Source organism: Python bivittatus, unplaced genomic scaffold, assembly GCF_059951505.1.
Source record: "Python bivittatus isolate LINGU-HERP-01145 unplaced genomic scaffold, Pbiv_v1 ctg000220_np1212, whole genome shotgun sequence".
In the NCBI taxonomy this organism is placed as follows: Eukaryota; Metazoa; Chordata; class Lepidosauria; order Squamata; family Pythonidae; genus Python; species Python bivittatus.
In genome coordinates, this window is record NW_028277048.1 from 12,790,176 (window position 1) to 12,814,924 (window position 24,749).

Sequence of the window (24,749 nt, forward strand, 5' to 3'; positions counted from 1 at the left end):
CATGGCAGTAATAACAGAAAACAGGTGTGCTATTTTATTATTGAAATTATTAAATTATTTAAAACTTCAAAATACATTTTACTGTTAAAACTTTTGTTTTAATTATTTTGCCATACTTTAAAACAGAGAACTGTTAAGCTGGGATACTGAAATGCTCAATATGGAGAACATTTATAGTTATTTTAATATCTTTGAAATACAGCTATTGTAAATTGTATGCTGTAAATAGTTTCTGCATTTTATTGGCTTGATTTTATTTTTATTTTTATTTTTATAAATTTTTTATTTTTTACAACAAACACAAACAAACAATAACATAAAAAGGCTTGATTTTAGAAGCTCTGGGACCCGCAAACAGAGCTGAGGTTATTGTGTGTAATCCACTGTTCCAAAATACCCCCCATCTCTAAAAGTTCACCCCTCCATTCAATCAAGGCTTACCTTAGTACCGTCATCCCCAGGAGGCCCAGGTAGACCTGGCTTCCCTACATCTCCCTGCAAAGCAATAAAGTGGGGAGTGAATGTTGGTGGTAGCTTTGATAGATGACACTAACAGTACAGATATTGGGGTAGACTTACTATGTTTCCCTTTCCTCCAGGAAGTCCTGGGAGACCATCAAAGCCCCTGTCACCCTAGAAGTAAGATGAAAAGCAGATGAGCACTGACAAGAATTGTCAGCCCTACCAGATAGACCAGACATGAAATACGACCAGATAAGGTAATTCTACTTTATTGTAAAGCTACATTTACAGAATCCTGCAAGTCTGAAAATACAGTTCTTCTCCCGTCTCCTTTATGAGAAACTAGGGACAGTCTCTTCTGAGCCTCTTGCCTCATCCATTATCCAGCTGCGGGTTAGGCTGCCTCTTATCTAACCATTCCCTTGGCAGTGCCTCTGGGCCCAGTCTCCCAAGGTTATTCCCACATACCATTACAAGAATAGACCAGTTATATATATATATTGTTTTTCATGCCTAACTTTACTGCAACAATTCTGTTTGTCCTTACAGCAACCCTATAGGGTAAACAGAATCCACAGGTTTTTTAAAAAAAATAACATAAAATTTAAATTATATCCAAGAAATAGGTGCACAGAATGATAGGCCACTGCAAGGGGAGGAGGTTGTCATACTGATCAATCTGCCATGCTTTGAAAGGCAACAGTGGTGCTTCTGAGTTTAGAAGGAAGCAAAACTTGATAAAGAAATTTGTATTTTTTAGATCATAGGCCAGAGGCAAGAATTTGCTATGTTTCTGAATATGTTTGTCTTGGAGAATAGCAGCTGAGACAAATAAGACTCAGGAATTCTGTAGTTTGACTTTCAATTTAGATGAATTAACTCAGGCTCAACCCCATCTCCCTTTCTGCAATACGCAGGTAATTAAATGTAATATTGACTTACTTTATGTCAGCAGGGAGACCCATTTTACTTCAGCGGTGGACTACCTGTGACTCTATAGATGTTGTTGAACTAAACTCCCATCAACCCCAGTCTATAGGGTTAATCATGATGGATGCTCAGAGATGTAGCATGTATGGAATACCACAGAGTCCCTCTCCCTGTGTTGTAAAGATTACAACAGAACTTTTTTTTTTTTTTTTACAATATCTGATGGGAGAAGGGAAGGATGGATCCTTCTGTTTCTTTCCTTTTGAGCAATGAAAATTGCAAGCATTATGGGCACGAAAGGGACAAAGGTTCAAAGTCATCTTATTCCACATACTAGAGTTCTTGGTATAAATTGTGTATGTGGTCTGGCAATCTGCATGTGGGAGGCACATGCTGCATTCAAAAATAGAACTATGGAGTTAAGAGTCACTTTTATGTGAGATAGGCGGCTATATAAATATGATAAATAAATAAAAACAAATAATAAATAAAGGTCATATGTAGTTTGGGCTCAAGACTTCTATACGAAATTTCATTTTCACTGTTACTAAAAAGACTTCTATTTTCCAAAAGCTTTTGATTCTTTTATCCCAGTACTCAATAACTGCTTAGAGCAGTGTTGTCCAAACTTGGCCACTTTAAGATGAGTGGACTTCAACTCCCAGAATTCCCCAGCCAGCCATGCTGGCTGGGGAATTCTGGGAGTTGAAGTCCACTTATCTTAAAGTGGCCAAGTTTGGACAACACTGGCTTAGAGGAAGCTGTGCACGCGATCCTCTCCATTCAGTCCTTTATTATCATTTTTTTAAGGCTACGCAGGAGAAGTCAATGATTTAATGATAAATCACACACATAATATGCAAACGGCTCCAGTTTCAGTCTCTTGCATCTTGAGACCAAAATCCTGAACAGCTGCTGACAAATCCCAGGCTAGGTTGGCAAATTGCACAGTTTCCTATATTCTTACATATGAAGGCTTTGGCAGTAAAGGAGATGTGTTGCCAATGAGCTAGTTCAAACATTCTTCATGTTCAGAGAGGAATTGTATCTCTGAATACCAGATGTTAGGAATCAACAATAGGGAAAGGTTGCTGCTTTCCTACCCTGTTTGTGCACCTGTGGAATTATCTGGCTGGCCAAGGGTTGGAAACCCTAGATGGGCCTGCTTCTGATTCAGCAGGACTCCTCTTAATTTCCTGCACAACTTCCTCTGAATGGGTTCCAAGACCATAGTCAGAAAATGCAGGGGGAAAAAGTTGGATTTTCATGTGGTATGCATACCTATGAGATGAAAACTTCTGAATGTGCCAAATTCAACATGAAAGTGGAAACAACACTTGATTCAGCTGTATTTGCGCCCCACTATTGTGTTGCTGCTACAGGAGAGACCAAACTACCATGGGAGTGGGAATCTCAGAGCTTTCTCCCCCTCTTTTGTGTGAATCCCACCCTACAGTTAAGATTTAGAAAACCTTGGGTCCTGGTTCTCCTGGGAGTCCTCTGGCACCATCAGCTCCTGAACGGCCCTTTGAAAAAATGAAAAGGAGAGAAAGAGTGAGAAAAGGGGGCAGTAGAAGCATTCCTATAGATTAACACCTGTCCATGTGTGAGATGTGATAGATATGCTTACCCGCTTGCCCATTTTCCCCGGGTGTCCAACTGGTCCTTGTATCCCAGGGGAGCCCTGTAATGAGGGTTGAAGTAAATGAGACCAACAGTTGCTCCACATATTTTATTTTATTTTATTTTAATTAATTAATTAATTTATTTATTTATACACACACACACACACACACATATACACACACACACAAACACACATATGTATGTATGTATGTATGTATGTATGTATGTATGAATGAACATTCACCTCCATTGGGAAAATGTTGTGCCTTGACTTAAACCTCACATGGAAGTTTTGGCTATCAGTGGCAATATGTATTTTACATTCACATCAATATAGGATCTATCAGAAAGGACTTCTTACAGATGCCCTGGCCTACTGATAACAGTGAAGTTGTATGTTAAGATCCAAAAACAATGACTGGTCCAGAATGTAACATCTAAATTGTCAGCTTATATCAGCAATTACATTACTGTACATTTGGTATTACATAATAAAATTTAGTAATACATTTTTCCACAAAAAGACAAGATTTTAAAGCCTATTCCCATAAACATACACTTGTCTCTTCAGACCCATAAGAAAGGACTTCTTGTGTGTATCTCAGCCTTTTGATTCAAGAAGCCAGAGGTCTTATTCACTGTGAACTCTGCTCTTTGAAGCATTTTCCTGAGAAAGACTCAGTAGTTAATTCCCTTCCTGCTGTTATATCAGAAGCAGAGAACTTGGGGACCCTCTAGACATTGTTCTCTCCATCAGTTCTCAATTCCCATTCATAAGATATGGCCAAGGATTATGGATCCTGAAAGCTGTTTGGGAGAGCTATGGATTCCTCATCCTGGGACAGAAGGTGGCCAAAGATCTGGAATTATGTTTAATCTCATTTCACTTTTTTCTACATTCCGAATGCATTTTATGATACACTTCTCTGAAAGCATTTGTGGGGAGGATGGGGCTCAAATAGCGTATAAACATAAATAATGAATAAATCACAAATAATTTTCTATCAGCCATGGGTAGGATGAGGGTATCATAGATAAAATAGTAGGAAAAACTTGCAAAAGACCTATATTTCTTCAGTAATTTTATTCCCTAGGAGTGTCTTTTCATTCCATGAATGGTAATTGCTTATGATGAGGGGAGGGAGGGAGACAAAAAAGAAACTGATGGAAAAAAGGGCTCATCTACTTATACTGCTACCAATGCCAGAATTCTGTCTGCTAAGGATAACCTAAAAACCTTCTCATTTGAGCATGCCAGGAGAAAAGATCAGCATGCTTGAAATGGCTACAGTGAACCTTCCAAATTTGGGGGAAGGGGTGAATTATTCTGTATATTGCAAAACTGCTACTTCATGTTCAGATTCAAACTTCATGTATTAACTTTATGTAAGGAAGAGTATAATACATTAAGGCAAAGTAAATCGATCAGGCTACAGAAATTCTAATGTGAAAGACACGTACACTGTACAAAACTGTAAAATGGGCAGGAGATAAAGAAGTGCAAGAATAAGGACGGAGAGCCTCAAGTAGTGTAGTGTAGTGTAATGATTAAGGCACCAGGCTAGAAACAGGAGACTCTGAGTTCTCGTCCCACCTTGGACATGAACCTAGCTTGGCAACCTTGAGCCAGTCATTCATTCTCAGCCCCAGGGAAAAGGTAATGGCAAGCCATTGGCAAAATCTTGCCAAGAAAACTGCAGGGGCTAGTCCAGGCAGTCGCCAGCAGTCAAGACTGACTTGAAGGCGCACACAAAAAAAAGGATAAGGAAGCCTGGATTGAAAAGAGTGGACATCAGCCTGGCATTTTTATACTTCATGCTTTGCCAACCTTGTGTCCTCCAGATATGTTAGATTTCCACTTCCAGAATTCCCTACCAGCATAGCACAAGCCCCTCCTGTTCATCTTCAGCAACCAACCTGGGGTCCGACATCACCTGTATCCCCCTTTTGTCCTGATTTTCCTGGTAGACCCTACAGAAACAATGTTATGAATAGGTTAATTCATTTCAGAATTTTCCAAAGATGAACAATCCAACTACAGTGAATAGATCCAGGATTTAATGGGGGGGGGGAGGGGGGGCAGGGAGACTATTCTATTTGTTATTTCTAAAAAATGTCAGCAAAGTAATATGTATGAAGGAAAGTGCACACATTCTTCTCCTGTAAATCACTAGATTCTCCTCTAGTAGAAAGTGATACATGTTATGCCATAGTTTGCACACTCAACTCTTATTCAGCAATGGAGAAGTATGAAGAGTTGTGATTTCACAGCACAAGGTAAATTTGGGGAAATGGTCTGGAGCAGGAAATAGGAGCTAAAGATGTGATCACCTATGTCAGTGGCAGCTCTACGTTGGCCTAAGGCAATTAATTTTCTATATGTGATCTGCTATTATCAGATATCAGCAGTAATGCAGTAAGAAGAGGAGTCAGTTATGACCCAGTATGGTTTCCTCTCCCACTTTGCACCCCCTGCATGGGAAAAGTCCCATATCTAAGGGCGGTATAGAAATGTGCAAAATTTAGTTTTCAGGAGTGGAATGTTCCAGAAAACTCAATTATTTCTCCTTCCAGACTATACATGCCATTTTGGGAAGGTCTAGCATGATCCAAGGGGGAACAGAATTTCTGGAAACTTCCAAGCTCCCTCCAGAATGGCATGATCCAGAGGTCATTCTTCATGGTCTGGAGGGGGAACAGAATATCCCAGAGTTTTCTGAAACATTCCATTCCTAAATCACTGAATTTTGCACATCCCTAGATATGACTTAGTTAAGGTCATATATAGCTGGCCCACAAATAACTTTAGACAATTTCAAGAGATTAAAGTTCCTTTCAATGTCCATGAAAAGAAAAAGCTTGTATACCATGCATTACTTTTTTCCTATGGAATCTGCTATATTCTGAAGAACATTCTACTCCAGCCCAAATACAGTACACAAACATTACAAAGCTAACCTTGAGATGATTATGAACATCAAAACATTTCCTAAAACATTTTCCCATTACTCTCAATGTATAGATCAGCTTTGAATAATCCCATTTACTCACTAGTGGTCCTGGCCTGCCCGTAAGTCCCATTGGGCCGGGGGGCCCTTTCATGGAAAGCTGAGAAGACAAAGAAAATGATGAGTTACAGCAAAATCAAAAGGAATGGGGGAGAAGTTCATTGGGTAACCATAAGCAAGGAGGGGTAAGAAGATGCTGGCTTGACATAGGGATGAAAGATGGGAGAAAAAGCAAGGTTTGTGTTGCAATGGTTTCATTCATCTTCATTTTTCTCAATGTATCACTGGACGTGGAGAAGGGCTCTGGAACGGTCTTGGTTTTGCTTGGTTTTGACCAAATAGCAATTTCACCCTTAGGCCATCATTGCTAAAAACAGAAATAACACATCTATCTGATTCAAGTCAATGAGAAAAGGCATGTTATTCATCTTATTTTAGGGTACAACTATATCATTAGCCTAAATTATGTAAATATCATCTGTTCTTCAAATGAACTCTCAGCTCAGGTACAAATTTAATTTAGGACCATTTTTTTAAAAAATCCTAAATCAACGATATCCAAATCAGTTTGCCATTGGGCTGGGTAAAGATTTTGTTTCTTTCCTATATCTTATGATGACTCATCTGCTTAAGCTGATTTACTAAACTATTCCTTGAAACAGAATGTGAATCTTCTATATGGGAAACCTTTAGTCTTAGAATGGGTTTGCATGGCACAGGTAACACAGTTGCTACATCCTGGAGTAAACATTCTCTGCCATGAGTGGCAACTGACTACATGGATGCTCTGATCAAATGAGGAAAGGCCATTATCACTATAAAGCTGGCTGATAGTTATCACTTACTGTAGTTTTATAACTTCCAGAGGGGGAAAAAAACCCTGTCCCTATTTCACATATGCACACATACAAATATGATTTCAAAGTGTATGAAAAGTAAAATAATCAGAGAACAGGAGTTTCTAGACAGGCTCGTTTTTGTGGGGCTGCTCTAGGCTTTTGTCTTTATATCAGTTGCAAGAAGGGATGGCTAACTCTTTATGATTCCTCTTTCAAGTTTGCTTGACATGGATAATCAGATTAAAATAAGCCCACAGAAACACAGAACCATTTGGGATCAAACCTTTGCTGACCCCACAGTTTAATTGTTATTTATTTATTTAGTGCCTTGAAGTCAGTCTTGACTCCTGACGATTGCCTGGAGAATTACCTGCAGTTTTCTTGGCAAGATTTCAGAAGTGGTTTGCCACTGCCTCCTTCCTAGGGCTGAGGGAGAGTAACTGGCCCAAGGACACCCAGGTGGTTGATGCCTAAACTGGGACATAGCCTCACTGAGAGAATCGGGATGCTGTGACTTAACAGACAGGCTATGAATGTATTAATAGAGTGATTTAGGTGATTAGCTGATATTCTGTGATGAGCCATATGATTCAGAAATCACTTGAAAGCCTGCAATATTATTATTCCAATTTATTCATTTATAATTCACATTTTGAAGGCCATCGAACTCAACACCTCTGGATGGTGTTAAGAATTTAAAAAGAATATAAAACATCAACCAGAACAGAAATAAGAAGTGATCATCCCAGTGGAACAAACATCCTTAAGAACCTGTAAAACTGCTCAAAGAGGTCATCCACATCCTACCCTGTCCCAAAGCCTGGGAAAAGTGCCAAGTCTTAAAGGCATATTTAAAGGAGAGCAGGTTGGGGGTGTTCATATCGCTGGAGGATGCTGTTCCATGCCAGGGAGAGAGAGTGAGAGAGTGAGAGTGAGAGTGAGAGTGAGAGTGAGAGTGAGAGTGAGAGATAGGAAGGAAGGAAGGAAGGAAGGAAGGAAGGAAGGAAGGAAGGAAGGAAGGAAGGGAGGGAGGGAGGGAGGGAGGGAGGGAGGGAGGGAGGGAGGGAAGGGAAGGGAAGGGGAAGGGGAAGGGAAGGGAAGGGAAGGGAAAGGGAAAGGGAAAGGGAAAGGGAAAGGGAAAGGGAAAGGGAAAGGGAAAGGGAAAGGGAAAGGGAAAGGGAAAGGGAAAGGGAAAGGGAAAGGGAAAGGGAAAGGGAGAGAAAAGAATGTTGAATGCTGGTGCAAAACAAGTTGACTACTTGGAGAAATCAAGATTTAAGACAAAGAAGCTTAGCGCATGCGCGTATATTCATACACCTGCCCACAATGTTTACCTTGGCTTGTTGTAAAATAGCCTGGGCTTGGGCCTCCTGGAATGACACTGAAGGGCCTTTAGTTATGTCACCACGGAACTGGAACTGGAAATGGATCAGTAAGACAAATTCAAGGAAGGGAACAATGGACTAGTGAGGCTATGGCTAGATTAACCAAATGACATTAGGCCATCACTATGACATTCCTGGCAAAAAAGCAAATCTTCATTTTCAGTATTTTTAAGTGAAAGCATCATGCACATTTTAGTAGTGGAAGTATTGCTGTGATGCTTGTTTGGTGCCAGGTGGGTAGAACATGGGTTCAACTATAGAAAACCCAAAATGTTCTGGTATTAAAGATAATCAACTTTTCTGTTCTTAATAGAGGGATGAACTGTATATTCGAACCTAGCTTATCAGTCTTCAAACTTTGTGAGACTATCCTTTCCATATCAAATAACTTCTCTCTTGGATACTTGGCCATAGTAAAGGTCAATTCCCCTTGATCTGTTTCGTACCTAATCTATCTTCTGGGATCTTATTTTATAACCAATGTCAACACTTCTTTTTCACCTGTAATATACTCAAAATAATGCCCTGGAAGCTAGAAAAGGGCCCTCTTTTCACATCAAATATCCACTAGAACTGAAAACAGCATCCCTCTAGAATGTGTTTCTCAAAGGGACAGACAGGTTGATGTTGTTTCCTGCAAGCATATCTTATTCTCAACTCTGACTCATCTCCCTGCATCACCTACTGGCAACATGAGCATTGTCCCCGGAGGTCCACGTAGCCCATCAGCTCCTGGAAGGCCTGGAAGTCCTGGGGGTCCCTGTGCAAAAGTGAATAAGATATCCCTATCAATCATTCCTGAGAAATCTTGGGCTAAAAAAAAGCAACGTCAAGCTGGGACTTGTCAAAGAGGTACACTGAAAGGGGCACATGCCGGCAATTCCTTATCCTCTCTTCCCCACACCCACCATTTTCAGAGAAGATGAAAAATCCCCAGGCGGGAGAGGGAGGAGACTATCATTCCTTTGAACCACACAGTGATTTCCTTACCTGCTCACCAGGATCTCCTGGAAACCCTGGTGGCCCTGCTGGTCCCATTGGACCCATCTCTCCCTGGGAAGTGATACAGCAGAAAATTAAGATAAATGAAGAAAATCCCACACACGGTTCCTCTTCTAAAACAGAAATATCATGACACCAGTAATACCCAAGGCCAATATTGTATTAAATGTGTCTACAGCAACAATAGCATGCCTGGTTGTACAAAAAATCAGGCTGCAGACAATGAAGTTTCAGAATTATGCATAGCTTCCTTTTCCTCCCTATGAATAACAGAAACAGACTGAATAATGTAACTGAATACAAACATAAATCACTTGGTTCACTTCTGCAGATGTACTTGGATTAAACCATTTGCAAAACTCTGTACTTCTGGACTAAAATTTCAAATACATATGGCATGTTTTATAAGTAGTCTACAAATAAGCAACAGAAGCTGACATGACTTTATTGAAAAAAGAAGTTCTCAAATCTAACTCCACAAATCCAAGGCTGATTTTTTTTTTTTTTTTTTGTCCATCTGACCAGACAGGTACTCCTGTTTGCTTACTTCCTTATAATGAATGGGAAGTTTGAATGGGAGAACGGTTGGTCTCTTCATTCTGTAGAAATTGATAATTTGTTACAGGAAGGCAATATTGAGGAAATAAAAATTATTTAAGAGATCAATGATCAGAATACAGGTTGTGACCTGGATTATCTTCAACAGACTGATGGAAGTCTCAGACTCCCAGCTACTCATAACTTTTTTCTCCTAAGTGAAGCTGCTGAAGTGAAGATTTCTTAACTATCCAGGCATCAACAGCTTGAGGATTCAATTCAGGAAACAGGTATCTAACTTCCAAATGTGCTCAGAGATACCCTGTTCTTTAATTTTTATATTTCTTTTGCAATTGACTCTGGTTGTTATATTTCTGTTTTGAAGAAGACCTTGAAAACAACAGAGCACATGTAACAATTTGACTGTGAGCTCCTAAGCTCTCAAGAACATCTGAAGATCATCAGGATTTCCAAAGTGGACATAGTCCATTCAGAAGCTATGCAAAGGATAGCACTGATCTAGGTATCAGAACAGAATTGACATGGCAAATGTAGGCATGTCTGGCAAAACCAAACAGAGAGTACTGTTACTTTCATGCCGAAATATGGGGCGGGGGAAGGGGGAAGGGGGAAGGAGGAGCCAGAAAGACATTCAAATTCCCACTCTGCTATGAAATGTACTGGGAGTTTTTAGGCAAATTCACTGATCATGTACAAATAGCACACTTCACTGGGTCATTTTCATGGGAGTAATCAGACTGTATGAAGTTTAAATTTATAAATAAATTTAAACACAGCCTGTTGATGTTTGGGATTCAACTATTTACCCCAGGCCCTGCAAGCTGGTTTCCTGTATGTTAAATATCTTTTCAAATATCTATGACTGAGACAAAACCCTACAGAGGGCCTGTGGCAATCAACTCTCTCAAGGCATCCCTATCTTTTTGCATTTCCCATCTAAGAACACAGAGGGGAAGGCAGAAAAAGGAGCAGAAACACATGGAGATAGGTCTATCCCCTAACCCTGTTTGTAATGTCACCAACCTGGATTGTGCTTTTGCAAATCCTTCTCCCCACTGCCCAGAGAAGAAAAAAAAACAAAGAACAGAAACACAGAAAGGAGGTGACCACCTCCTAAACAGCTTTACAGTAGCTGGGAAAACTGATGACATCATACTTATTATGTCTCGTACCTGCGGACCTCGGTATCCAGCTGGCCCTTCGAAAAATATACCCTACAACAGAAAGAAAAGAGAAAGATTTAACAACCCTGAATTGGGTTCAGAAGGGAAAAGGTGATTACATAGCCTATGAATATTCCCAAAGTCATATGATGTGACTATAGCTGCCTCTAAGCAACTTGTAAGAAAGGGTAAGAAAACCCTAATGATTCTTTAATTCCTGAGGAATAACCACTTGCATGCTGATGGTTGAGTGCCCTGCAAAGGCAACAAACTTGTAGACATCATGGTTGAATGAATAAAAAAATAGGTAGCTAATTAGACCACCTGTACCTATAACATATTATGGTGATATACAGTACGCCAGTGATTCTGAATAGGAAATGATGCACAAGTTAGCCATGCTCAGGAGAGAAAACTATATTGTGACCTATATTTTTCGGCGGGAGAACCCAGCATATCATTGCCAATAATAAAACGGACACAAACTTCAACTAAGATTCAGAAACCACTCTAGGAATGCAGTCAAGGAGCAGGTTTCCCATACTCATGTACCTGTAAACATTTGTTTTTATATTTATCAGCAAGGTTTTTGTTCTCATCCAGGACCCAGCTGCCAGTCTGAAGCTCCATCTCAAGTTTCCAGGGCATATTGCTGGTATCATCTCTCAACTGTTTGGAACCCACTAGAGTTGTGGGTGTTTATTCTTCCAAGAATCAAAATGGGATTGACCACAAACCCCAAGCTATCATTTGGTGGTGAAATTCAGTCTCCAACCAGGTTGATGGATCTTGGCAAAGCCAGAACAGAAAACATATCCTACTCACAGGTTCAATGACAGCTGGCTCCCCTTTCTGTCCCTTCAGATTTGGTTGTTGCTACAGACACAAAGGAAACAAATAATCACCATGATAGCCAGTGGTTATCATAATGTGAGAATCTGCATTGCCCTAGAGTAGAGGAGACTGAACTGAAGCAATTCGAGATGACTGGTTCTTCAGTCTGATTTACTGAGCCACAAACCTTATGTCATTTGCTATTCAAACAGAAACAAGTTACTGGATCTTAAATGAAAGTGGGTTTGATTCTGGACTATATGAGTTGCTGGAAAAAAGAGTGGGATTTTTCTGAGTTTGCTGAATGTGAGAACTGGCACTGAGGGCTAGCTTAGATAGGAAGCAATCTCCAGTGACCTCTCTTGTAAAATGAGTTATCCCACACTTCCCCAGGTTTAATGCATGGTGGGAGAAATAGGAGCAAATGAATCATTTAATATCTCCAGACATTGGCAGCAAGCTCTAGAACTTTCCATGACTTGGTCCCTGGAACAAACTCAGTCCCAGAGGCATAGGGCAAAAGAGCAAAGACAACACAGAGTCAAATCGAACAAAGGGATAAAATCAATTAACATCCCAGCACCTTATTCCTACGCACCTATTGATTCAGAGCAGAAGGATCCCAGAAAATAGGATTTTTTTAGAACAATATTTATTGTGTTTTAATTTACAGTGGTTTATAGTGTTTGATCTGAACTAGGTGGCAGCACTGAAGCAATTTTTGCTGATCTCAAGAAGCTAAGCCAGACTGCCTATGATTAGTACCAGCAGGAAATATCAGGGCTACTGGCTAGACTAGAAAGTACCAAAAAAATCCCAGAAAAAGGCAGCGCCAAACCCGTTTTCTTTCTTCATGTCCATGTAGGTGCTGAAAGTTGAGCATGACTTGAAGGAAATATTTGATGTTGCTCAAAAGCAATTTGTTAGCCCAGAAGGTGTGACTGAAATCCTTGCCATGAGAAATAATGCACTATGGGAATGCACAGTGGTTCAGCACAGAGCTGGACTGAGTCAGAAGGCTCAGAAAACAGCAAGTCCACCCTGATTGGCTGGTTTAGATGCCAAGGTTCCACCCTGGCCTGGTGGCAATTGGCCATTGGGAAAAGAGTGGGTGAGGGACGGGGACAACAAGCCATTCCTAAATAGATACTCATGATTAACATCATAGGAGTCTCAGTGCTCCTAAGTCCCAAATAAAAATAGGGCACTCTTGGCAAATATCTAGGTGAAGATAGATATATCTCTTTGAGAAGCAGCAGAGTCCATTTTTTAGAATTTCTTTTCTTTAAACACAGAAAATTCTCTTTTTAAAATAATCTATAGCGAGTTCCATGGGAGATCGTTTGGCATGTTTGGAGCATCTTGCACATGAGAAACACCTGAAAATATGTTTTGGGCGCCAACACACTTCCTTCTCATCTCCACTCTACTCATGTAAACTTTGAATTATATTTGTGACTTTTTTTAATATAAAGAAAGACTCTGGTTGTATGTATGTATATGGAATTAACAAACCCAACCTGATGCACAGTGGAAGCATGACTGAAAGTGGATTCAGCTTCTTTGACGGGCTCCCAGTGTTGATGACAAAAATCAGGAGTCTGGGAGCTCCTTTTCAGACTAACACATTTTATTCAAAGGCATAAGCTTTCATGAGCTGCAACTCACTTCATCAGATGCATGTGCTGGCTAGACTGATGTAGGATTTAAACTGGGTGAGGTGGGGGGACAGGTGGGCAAGACAGCATGGTTACGCAGATGCAGATTACATGACAGGCAGATTACAAAATACTCTGTAGCTCTGTTGGTGACAGAAACTGCAACAGTCCAGGCAGAGGACTTGGTGGTCAAGTCACCCTTTGCTATTCCATCTTCTGATGGATTTCAGATGAGACTCTGGGTCTTGACCCTCAACGATCAGTGCAGCTGAGGGTCAGGGCCTAACAATGTAGCAACAGAAAGAGTTTAAGGGGGAGTGCAAATCAGGAGCAATTTATGTGCAGAAACACTAGCATAATTGTTAAGACTCTGCTCTGGCAGTGGGAAGAACGTTAAGCTGGCTCTCAGATTTTACTATTATTTTCAAGAGATTCGTACAAACAGTATTTCTAATACAAGACAGAGACTGGCCCTTTCCTCCCTTATTCCAACAGCTTAAACTGTTTAAATGGTGTCTCTTGTTTGCAAGATTATCTTTTAATTAGAATTGAAATAATTGCATTCCAACTGGTTAAAATTCAGTACGTTTTTGAACTTATACAATCAAAAACAAGCACCGCTGAGTAAAATGGAGCTTAATTCCAAATAGGCATGCACCGAATTGTGTGCTAATGCAGATCCATATCAAAGGAATGCATCCCAGAATGAAATGGGATTATCTTCCATAGTGCTAAGACTGTTAACCATCGCTTAGAGAGGTTTGTAAAGTTGCTACCTTGGGAAATTGGGCAGTGGCTTCAATGCGCTCAGCTGGATCATACTGCTCTGCCTCACTGGCCCCTCGTCGGTCATAGTAGTCCTCATAATCTTTATTGTCAAGTCTCTCATCAAATGCTCTGTAAGTGTCATTGGCATTCAGGTCTGTGTTCTCGTTGATCAAATACTCTTCTCCAAGAAGGTCCTGTTGGGATTAGGAAAGGAGACGTGAAATACAGCAGAGCATCCAAGATGTATTTAATGATAATTATTTTGCATACTCACTATTGGACTCTTCCTAAATGTGACTCTCTCTCCCCCCCACAATTACATTCTATTAAAAGAAAATAAACTTTGTTCATCAACTCCTGTTGGGCCAGCAGATATGCATATTCTGGAATCTGGGTACATGATTTTGTGTGGGACACAGCCTCAAGTACGCATATTCCCCCTCCTGAACACAATACTTTGTTTGATCCACAGACTGCTGAGTCTTTATTTGTATGCATATCTGCCCAACTTCCATTGTGATTGGATCTAACAAATTATGGAAGTGGTCATATGTAGCCTCTTATTAAATTAGATAGGATGGGGAACATGAACCCAAGATTCAGTCCAGCAGATTTTTTTCCCTCTACAATACACGTGACTGAGCTGGGCGTTCAACAGTTGGAGTACATCTGAAGAAGTTATGGATTTACACAATAGTAACGTTAAATGATAAGGGAAATACAATTTGTAGTTTATTCCCATATTAATTTATAAGCAATGGCAGCAAAATTCAGACTTTGGGGGTCTACTTTGTTTTTATTTTATTATCTTTGTTTTGCTTTGCTTACTAGAACCTCAAGGTCCACCAACTGAAGCAACTATATATACAGTACACTTAAAAATAAAGCCGCTTTAATTAATTAATTAAATTAATTAAAGCAGCTCAGGATTGTCTTTGTATCCCAGAAATGAATCCAAGTCTCAGCCAAAAATCTACTCTTTGTTACTCCCTTCCCATCTTCATCATTTCAGCAGTATATTTTAGGGCAAGCCATTTTGTTTTATCTATTTTTTCAAATTATATCCCCTCTACCCATTCTTACTATGCTCAAGTTGTTCAAGGGACAACCAATGTCATAGCTAAAATCTTAATCCAATTTAAAAAGCCTAGCAAGGGCTCTCCCAAACAAATAGAGATTGGAGAAAAGTTTCAAGGAGTAGATTCCATAATTCTGAAGAAGTGTGGATAAACAATTGGAAGTTCAACGTCTTTACCGCAAATCATCTAAAGATCTGCCAGTAGATCCCAAACTACTATCCTCCCACTCCTGTTTTACCCTAAACTAAGTGTACACTTCCAATGCATATGGATTAAATTACTGTTTTACTTCTTTGCTTTTGCCACACACTGAGAGGGAAAATGAATTACTATTCTTGCATTGTACAAGGGAGAATAGAACTGCTGCTCAGTGATTTCTGTCCCAGACAGTCATAGTTACACTGTACCCTAGAAATGTCTACATCATTTCTTACAATTATCCCATGGGAAATGACTGCAACATACAGTTGGATTTTCCCAGCAGTAATTTAATCACCAAATTGCTACTAGTTATGTGCAACCCCATTGAGATAAGAGTATGTCCAGTTATTCTTTCAACAGTGAGGTCCTGAAAGCACATTCCATTCAGCACTTTCAACAATTCAGTAAGGCTTATTATAAACTCTCTTTTGAGGATTTTAAAGAAAAGGTTAGACACTGAATCTATATGACAGGGGTAGAGAACCTGAGGCTGATGTCACTGAACTATAATTGAGCCTTGATGTGGGAATCCCAGGTACAATCTTTGCTCAGTATACAGCTTGGGGTGGCTGGAGCCAGACCAGCTTCCATCTCCATGATTTTAACAAAAACAATTGTAATGTTAGGCAAAAGCATGTGGCATAGCTTCTCTGAGACTATGGCACTTCCTATTAGGGGTGTGCATAACTGAACACACCCAAATGCCAAGATATCACCACATATAAAATACATGAATGTTCGGGTTGTAACAGGATCAGTTATAACAGTTTGAGGGCTACTTTCTGATCATGGATAATCTTCTGGAGGCCACAGTACACTAGTAGGTAAGGTCAAACCATGAACATCCTCCATTTACACACAAAAGAAGATGTTCCTCTATTCTGCACAATCAGCAAAACTAAAACTAGGAAGATTTTGGGTATCCCAGAAGGACCTGCCAGCTGAATGGGTTACCTCAACTGCCTTTTCTGTACATTGTGTTGGCTCCATCCCCCACTGACTGCCACTTCCACTTCTACCATTCTCCCTTTTTGATAATTCCTGCCATTAAAGTAGGCCAGTGGACCAATGAGTGCCCTGAAGAGCCACACGAATAAGGTTTCAGGATGGGTGCAGCTCTCTGGTATGGCAGACTGCCAGAAACCTTACTCTGTGCATTCCTCAGAGCAAGATATCAGGGACAGCACCTACTTTGTAGCTGCCCAATGCCTTTTTCTGAATAGCATTCAAAGCAAAGTATTGAAGAAGCTGGGGCTGCTCCTGAGAGTGGCTGCCTACCCATCTTAATGCCTTGTTTGAAAACTCTGAAAAGGAAGGGTCCAGAGAAGGCAGCCACTTTGCAAATGCCTAACATGGCTCCCAGCCTAATATCTTACTGTGAAAAACTGCCAGGGCAAGCAAAACATTGAACAACTGGCTGCTCTAGGCAGTAGCTTGGGAGGACAATGGGTAGGGACGTGGCCCCAATCCAAATACTTCCCTGACAGCTACCTGAGTAGACCACCTCATTGTACCTAAAGATTGGCAATAGAGATTCTTTGAACACATTATTCTGGATTCTGCATTTTGAAGTGATAAAGTCCTAGGAAAGTGGGACCATATGCTTGGTCTGAAGGCAATTTGTGGCCTTAAGGTCTCTATAGCATTCATGAACTTTGACAGACCATAAATGAATTAACTGAGGCCCTAGGGTTTAAGTGGCCCTCAAAGCCTTGAGCACATCCTCTAGAGACCTTCAAAATTAGATGCCAAATTATACTTTCAGTGAAACAGATGAAGTAAATTATTGAATACATCATTGGGGAGTAAATTAAATCCAATTAACTTTAGCTGTTTCTGGGGCCATTCACTACATTTTGGAGTGGGGCCTCTGCTGGCTCAAAATCCAAAATACAGCTTTCAGAACAGAAAAAGTACTGCACCTAGACTTTCCCATTTTTATCTCTATCCCAACCAATGCCTTTCACCCCCTTCCTACTTTCTTTAGGCTCTGGGAATGAAAGAACACCCCTGGTGCCTTGGAAGCAATAGCCATCTTACCTCATAACGGTCGGTAAGGTTAAAGCTGACTGTCACAGTAGTAGAAGTGAGGACGCCAGGCCCTGTATCAGGATTCTCTTCCCAGAACTCAGTTGCTGCCTTCGTTGGCCTAGCATCAATTGGAGTCTCATTCTTGAGGGTGATGGGGAGGCATAAGATGTTAGAAATCTGTATAACTTATTTGGCAATGTATGTTTAGCAGTGTGCACACAGATTTGTACAAATCCTTCAGGGGTTAGAAATACGCCAGCAGCCAAAAGTCAGCTAAAGTGGTCATGATATAAGAGAAAACTCAGGCCAATAAGAATCTCGTGTCTTGAGGTTAGAGCAGAAACAGCCTTTCATACCTCTGTGCCTAGGCGATGTTTTTAGAACTTATTATAAAAGATTAAGCTTTCAGTGTAAAATCTCCTGGCATCATATCTACCAGGTTCCCTGAGGGCTTAAACACTGAAATACATTTGGCAGCACCTACTAGTTAAACAATGATTGCTAGCAGATCTAGGAGTGGAGATTGGTAGGAAAGGGCAAAAGCTCTAGTGGATCAGAGGCCATGCCATATGGGGAAAGAGGCAGAAACACAGCTGAGCTTTCAAGCATATTAAGTATGGTCTCTCACTCTGAGACTTAGGAAACTCAGAAAACCTGGTATGAAAATTCACATTTGGGGCCGATCCGTACATCTGGACATCTGTAAAGAGACTACAAAATCTACATGAGGAATAGAGTTTCTTCTGCCAATTTGCCCAGCCCACCAACCATATCTGAGTAAACTGTGTGGGTTGTTGGACATCTAAGTACTGGGTATATCAGTTTCCAGGACTGATGTGCCTGATGTTCACTGAATTTTGGTCCGCCCCGTACTGTCATTTTCTGATTTCTATATGAACTCATAGCCATTCATTTAAAGTCTACATCCAATTTATGTACCCCATGCATTATGTTCACAAGCAAACATCCAGCAGATCCTGAGGCAAGACATAATAGCACCCAGGGAAAAGTACTGTTTTCCTATTGCATATGACCTCTACACATAAGTAAAATTCCCATGAACTGGGCCTTAGAAGAAAAAAGGATTGATGAAAATGTAACTGCATAAGGAACATCACTCAGTCCTAAGGAAGAAATAAGGCTTGTCCATTTCCGTTGCTGAAACTCAAAGTTATTGGGGAAAAAGATGCTGCATCAGGGAATCATATAATCCTTGTGATTACTCTGAAGATTCCACTAGACTGCAGGAGCAGAAAAGACGTAAAGACAACAGATCTGAAATAGTCAAATATTTCCTCTCAGTCTGATGATGCACAAGAAAACCTTTGCAAAGGCTCTTGCATGCACTAAGTTCTTCAGTTTAATCTCAAGTATATCCCAAAGTGGGATCTGAATCTGGATGAACTTGTCAAGGCCTGGGAGCTAAGCAAGGTAAGGCCTAGTTAATATTTGGATCAAGTACTAACTTGGATGCAGGAAGAATGCAATGACAAGCCACTTTCAAACTGCTGCCAACTTTACCTAAAGATGCCCTCAGGTAGAGTTCAAATCCTGGTGATTACATGGAAGCAATCATATAGGGTTTTTTGGCAATTGTGTGTGTGTGCATATGTGCACGCATGCACGCTTGTACACACACATATATGTCCATCCTAAAGTAACTCTTCTAACTCTGTCTTCTTCCATCTACCTTACTACTGACCTAAACTCCTCCTGAAATAGCTTCTTTACAGACTCCTGGGACTGCAGAACAGCCACCTCCTAAACTTTGTTCATAAATAAGAGTGAATAACTTTTCATTTTGAAGGAGTTTCTTTTGAAAAGGCAAATCAGTCTGGTAAATGCTTCTAGAACTTGAAGCGTTGCAAAGATGTCTCAGGATGCAGTAGGGCATGATTGCAAAAATGGATTGACTAAGCCAAAATCTACCCAAAGGATTAACTATGTGGACTGCAATTTCACTCACGTACAAAAGGAATTGGTATAAACGAGGTCCCATGACTGTCTACCTGATCAAATACACAGCAAACTTTATTGCTAGATAGGTGTCTGCAGAATTAGATGAAATGAAGTGTGCCTACATTAGGAAAGAAAAAAAGGATAAGTGGGTGGCAACTTCTTCCTGAGAAGAGATTAGAAAGGGAAAAGAGAAATGCTATGTTATTGCCAATACTGAACAGCCCAACAGCTGTAATTCTGATTCTAGAGAAAGGAACTCTGCCAGTTGCTCCATTTGGCAGAGAAAGGGTTCCCCCTGGCCAAGGCAAGAATGATTCACTGGCAGGATAAACTCAGCATCCTCTGTCCTGTATTTCACACATTTGGGGATGCTTATGCTTATTTGGGGACATAAAAAGATCATTAGTGGAAGACAAGGGGAAAACAAAATGCAAATTTATTCGTTTGACGGTAAGCTAAAACCATCAGAAGAAAAGAATCAACAACCATGCAGGAAAGTCCATCAAAACTCTAAGATACTATTTATGTCCAGATTCCAAAATAAAATTACAAATCCCCCAAATTAGTAAAATGTAATATATAAAGCCTAGTGATGCCAACAAAATTAAACAAGAGTGTACATAGTATTCAACTGCCATAAACCTGTAACTTACAATCAACTTAGATATATAACTAAGAATAATGGTTGAATCTGTAGCTGTTATTACAGCTGTGAGCTATTTGGTACCATTTTGAACGTCCTTTTCCACTGTGTAGATAATGCCAGCAGGAAGTTAGAAGATTCTCCTAACAACCTTTAGATCTTTATTTAAAAGCATACAGTCTGATGCTCTGCACATTCAACCAGCATGTGGTGATTGAGTAAAGTCTGTAACATACTAATCCTTCATATTTTGGGATAAGAGCAGTAAAATAGTGGGGGACATCTTCTTTGCCCCTGAACTGCAAGGGCAAAGCCCTAGCTCATAGAAAACTTCTGCTATCCTCCTTTTCAAAACCACCAAAGTAGAGAAAACAGGGGCAGGAACATGGAAAAAAAGAGAATAAAATAGGTAAAGGGAAATATGAAACCCATTATCACCAGGAAAGCAAATTGGATTCAAATATTCTTGTGGAAGTGAGTGCTGATTAATCAGTAGCATTTTTTTCCCTTCAATTAACCTCTTCAAGCCACAGTACCCTAAGTTCCAATGCCATGTTTATATTTTCCATGGCAGACCCAAACTAGGACCTGGTACTGATAATGCATAATCAATGTCCTAACACTGATATCCATTTTCAGAAAATTTAGGCAGTTTGCAATTCAAAAAAATCATTTGCAAGAATTAGAGTAGGAAAGGTATGTACAAAATATATACATTAGAAGAGTACATTTGTTTATGCATAATTTCTATGCATGTTACTGTTTCTCTCAATCTTATGTTAGCTATGCGATACCTAGAGTATTTTCAGTTCTGGGCACTACATTTTGAGAAGGAGATTGAGAAATGGAGTGTGTCCAGAGGAAAGCAGCCAAAATGATTAGGGACCTGGAAGGAAAAATTTATGAAGAGCACTTGAATACATTTGGCCTGGAGAACAGAAGACGGCAGGGAGACACGACAGCTGGCTTCCTGTATCTGAAGGGCTGTCACATAGAAGATGGAGCAGAACTATTTAGAACTGTTGCAGAAACCAGGAATAAGTAACAGTGAATTTAAATTATTTCATTTGGACAGATTTCCTAAGATAAGAGCTGTTCAACAAAGGGACAAGCTGCCCCAGAAGATGGTAGACTCTCCTTTACTGGAAGTGTTTAAATAGAGACTGCATGGACATCTGTCAGGGACTGGACATCTATCAGGGATCTGCAGTAGCGGATTACTGCACAGTGAAGAGGATTCAACTAAATGATCTCCAAGAACCCTTCTAACCCTCACATTCTACTATAGGTAGGTTTCCACCTGGCCTGCTAGCTCCCCTAAATTCTCAGCATGGCCATATTCTGTACTTCTTCAGTGCACTAAACCACAGATATTTTTTCATCTAGGGATAACAAAATTCAAAACCTGACAGGGTGATGGGAGTGTTTCCATGATGCTGAGGCATATATTTAAAATGTCATTTGTTGAAAAGTCATTTAATAGTCCAGATTAATAGCTGTTACCTCAGATTTGTTATTCGAAGACAACAAACCCTGCATACAATAGCTAAGGAACCTTGTGGTATTTTAATCACAGGCCATTCCCAGAAGGTGGACTGTATACAGGTAGTCCTTGTTTAGCGATCATTCACAGTTATGACAGCGATGAAAAAGTAACTTTGTGACCAATCCTCGCATTTATGACTTTGCAGGTCTGTAAAGCCAAGGGCAACTGGAATAAGATTGTAAGCACAGTTGCAGTTTCATGTAGTGACTGCTTTGCTTAACAACTGAGTTGCCACTCCCAATTGTGGTAGCTAAACAAGGACTACCTGTATACCATTCTGATAATGCTTCTAAGATATTCCCTCCTGTAGAGCTCAGCACCGGGCTCTACGCAGCTCCTAAAGCTCCTATGCATTGTTTATAATAATCTAAAGGGCAAAGGTCCATGAGTTCAATTTCCAATAGAGGGTTTGAACCCCATCTGGCTACCTGCATCTGAAGATTCCCAATAAGGATGACACTGGTAACACCAGTGTAACTGATCCTTATTCATATAACTGAATATTTGACCAATCGAAGATGCTATGCCACTGGTTTCAGAAGTAATAATTCACAATAATATGGCTCAGTGAAAGTTTGCATCCTGCATAGTTTTGATTTAAAAATATCTTTTAAATTTTGAAAAACCTATACTGCCAGAGGCTATGCCATCATATCAGGAAGGAGCCTGCCAAAATCTATACAGATATTTTCCTGAGAAACTATCAATTTTTCCATCAATTTTTCCAGCACCCCATCCACACAGAAATTTCATCCCTTTTTGCCCCAGTTTTCTGGACTGATCATGGGCTCTCTTGACTAACTGAACATCAGAAGAAATTTGAAAGTGGATTGGCCTGGCACTTGACGGAAGAGAATACTTCTTCAGGCATGAAAACTCACCTGTGTCCAGGACTTTGCAGCCAATCAGGAGTAATGGAACTGGAAGCACAGAGGTGAGCCCAACTTTCCTGGAGTCCTTTAACTCCCTACTCAGGGGCTACTGCATATAGCACCATCAGCCCCAAAGCAAGGCAGTCAATGGGCAGCCACAAGGGCAGAAAAGTCAAGTGCTCTGCAGACAGTTCTGCCTGAAGAACCATTAATGATAAAGCAAAAGGAAGCTGCAAATTAGGTGGGTTAGGCATGTTAGAGGCAGTGGGTTAGGCTGGCAGAGACCAGAAGTTATTAGACCAGCAGAGGGCAGTTAGTTGCACTCTCTACCTCTCCTGGGGCTGGAGTGAGCGAGGACTTCTCGAGGGACTCTTTGTTCCTCTTCTTCTTGCCTCTACCTTTCTTCCTGCCCTTGCCCCTTCCTTTGCCTTTGCCTCTGCCTTTGCCCTTGCCTTTCTTGCCCTTCCTCTGAGGATTGTTCTGCACAAAAGGGGGTGGGAAGGACAGAAGAAGGGGAGGAAAAAGGGAAGGGGAGGGGGGAGAGGGAGAGAGAGAGAGAGAGAGAGAGAGAGAAAGAGAGAGAACAGGCACTTGAGAAAAAAAAAAGGTCCCCATTTCCTTAGAACACCAAAAGTCACCACCCATACATCCAGGCCCAGCCACCAGGAACTCATTCCCAAGAGACAGATTTGAACATGGCACCAACTCCTTGGGGAGCACAGAGGAAAGACCCATCACCCAACAGATTTACTTGGGGGCCAGTATGCCTTTCTGGAAAAGACCGATTTGGGCTAATAAGAATGTATATATTTCTTTTTACCCATATACTCACAAATTGCCCTAATTCCATCCTTCTCAGGGCCCTGGGAAGCAATCCTTCTTTCTCTTTGATCTGTCTGTTGATCATCTAAGAGACCTAAAGGACCAATTCCAACCAATCCCAAGAAGAAGTAATCCAAGCTACTTACTGGCCTTATCTTTAAGAGATAAGTCCAAGGGCAGATCACTTAATGGATCTAAAAAAGGTGCAAATATTTCCACAAATGGTGGAATGGCTACTGTTATTTCAACACAGGATCCAGCTAAAGCAACACAGGATGGTATTTCAGTATTCCCACCATCCATCAAATGACTACTGCTTTCAGTGAAAAAGTTCTAGAGACAGCGATGTCTGCAGCAAACTACTACAACACTAAAATGATGTGATGACGTCATCATGTAGATGCTGTGATGATGTACTTGCTTCCTAACTTCTGATATAAGAACACTGTAGCCTGTGCATGATGATGTCATCATTCACATTTTATTATTTGGCCCCACGCAGGTGCCCACATTCAGACATCTGCTTTTTCAAGCAAGACATTAATAATAACTGATCACTGAATGTACAATGCCCTCTGCTTTTTAGTTTAGTTGACATGGCTAAATCATCTTGCCATATCTCTACTTGGGTATTCTCTTCATTTCCAAGAGCCATTTTAAGAAGTTTAGGCAGCATGAATCCATTAGCCCTTTTACCAGTGTTTATACCTGCTCAAGCAGAGGGCTTGAAGCCTTTCATATTATCACTACATCATCAAGGACATGCCAGTTTATATGTTTTTTGATCCCAACTCTACTCATAGTATTTCTGTCACCAGAACACCTTCAATATCAAAGATTCATATGCTGGGAATTTTTCTTGTCATGAATGCTAAGACATATACTATATGGGGAATTTATCTGAGGATGCCACATTCAACAGGCCCAAATTTCTCAGAGGCAGGAACAAAATCTAACAAATAGACAAGTTTTCATTTTTCCAACATGCCACACTTTTAAACATCCTTCCCCAAGGATGTTGGAAAACACATGTTTAAAATAGCCACAAGAGTACTGCAACGCAATGAGACATGAGATCATCCAATCGTGTAGCCAGATGAGGGATACACTCTTTTCCACTGCTCTTCCTTGTACCATCCATACAGCAAAGGTGGTGGTGGTAAAAACTGTGTTTCCTCTGAAAAGGTTCTTCAGATTGCAAACAATTTTCTCTGTTTTGCCTAATTGACAGGAGAACAGGAACTGCAACTGGCAAAACCTTGAGTGATGGGAGAAAATGGATTTCTATAAAAGTGAGAGGCCAATGGTTTGTTAGAGGGGTATTTATATTCCTCTATAAGGATTTGCCCAGTTAGCTTAAGGC

General features: G+C 40.5%; 1 protein-coding gene across 3 annotated transcripts in view; it reads right to left on the reverse strand.

Annotated features, from left to right (window-relative positions):
- Window positions 1–24,749, reverse strand: part of COL5A3 (collagen type V alpha 3 chain) — a 116,649-nt gene that overhangs the window by 57,349 nt on the left and 34,551 nt on the right. For all 3 annotated transcript variants that reach the window (XM_088137909.1, XM_088137910.1, XM_088137912.1), the window contains exons 6-19: window positions 22,895–23,044; window positions 17,554–17,685; window positions 14,242–14,427; window positions 11,799–11,849; window positions 10,983–11,024; window positions 9,241–9,303; window positions 8,936–9,010; window positions 8,200–8,283; window positions 6,070–6,126; window positions 4,936–4,989; window positions 3,023–3,076; window positions 2,865–2,918; window positions 580–633; window positions 442–495 (exon numbers count right to left, since the gene is read on the reverse strand). In XM_088137909.1, the coding sequence (XP_087994035.1) occupies window positions 442–495; window positions 580–633; window positions 2,865–2,918; window positions 3,023–3,076; window positions 4,936–4,989; window positions 6,070–6,126; window positions 8,200–8,283; window positions 8,936–9,010; window positions 9,241–9,303; window positions 10,983–11,024; window positions 11,799–11,849; window positions 14,242–14,427; window positions 17,554–17,685; window positions 22,895–23,044 (1,110 nt within the window). The remainder of the gene's footprint in view (window positions 1–441; window positions 496–579; window positions 634–2,864; window positions 2,919–3,022; window positions 3,077–4,935; window positions 4,990–6,069; window positions 6,127–8,199; window positions 8,284–8,935; window positions 9,011–9,240; window positions 9,304–10,982; window positions 11,025–11,798; window positions 11,850–14,241; window positions 14,428–17,553; window positions 17,686–22,894; window positions 23,045–24,749) is intronic.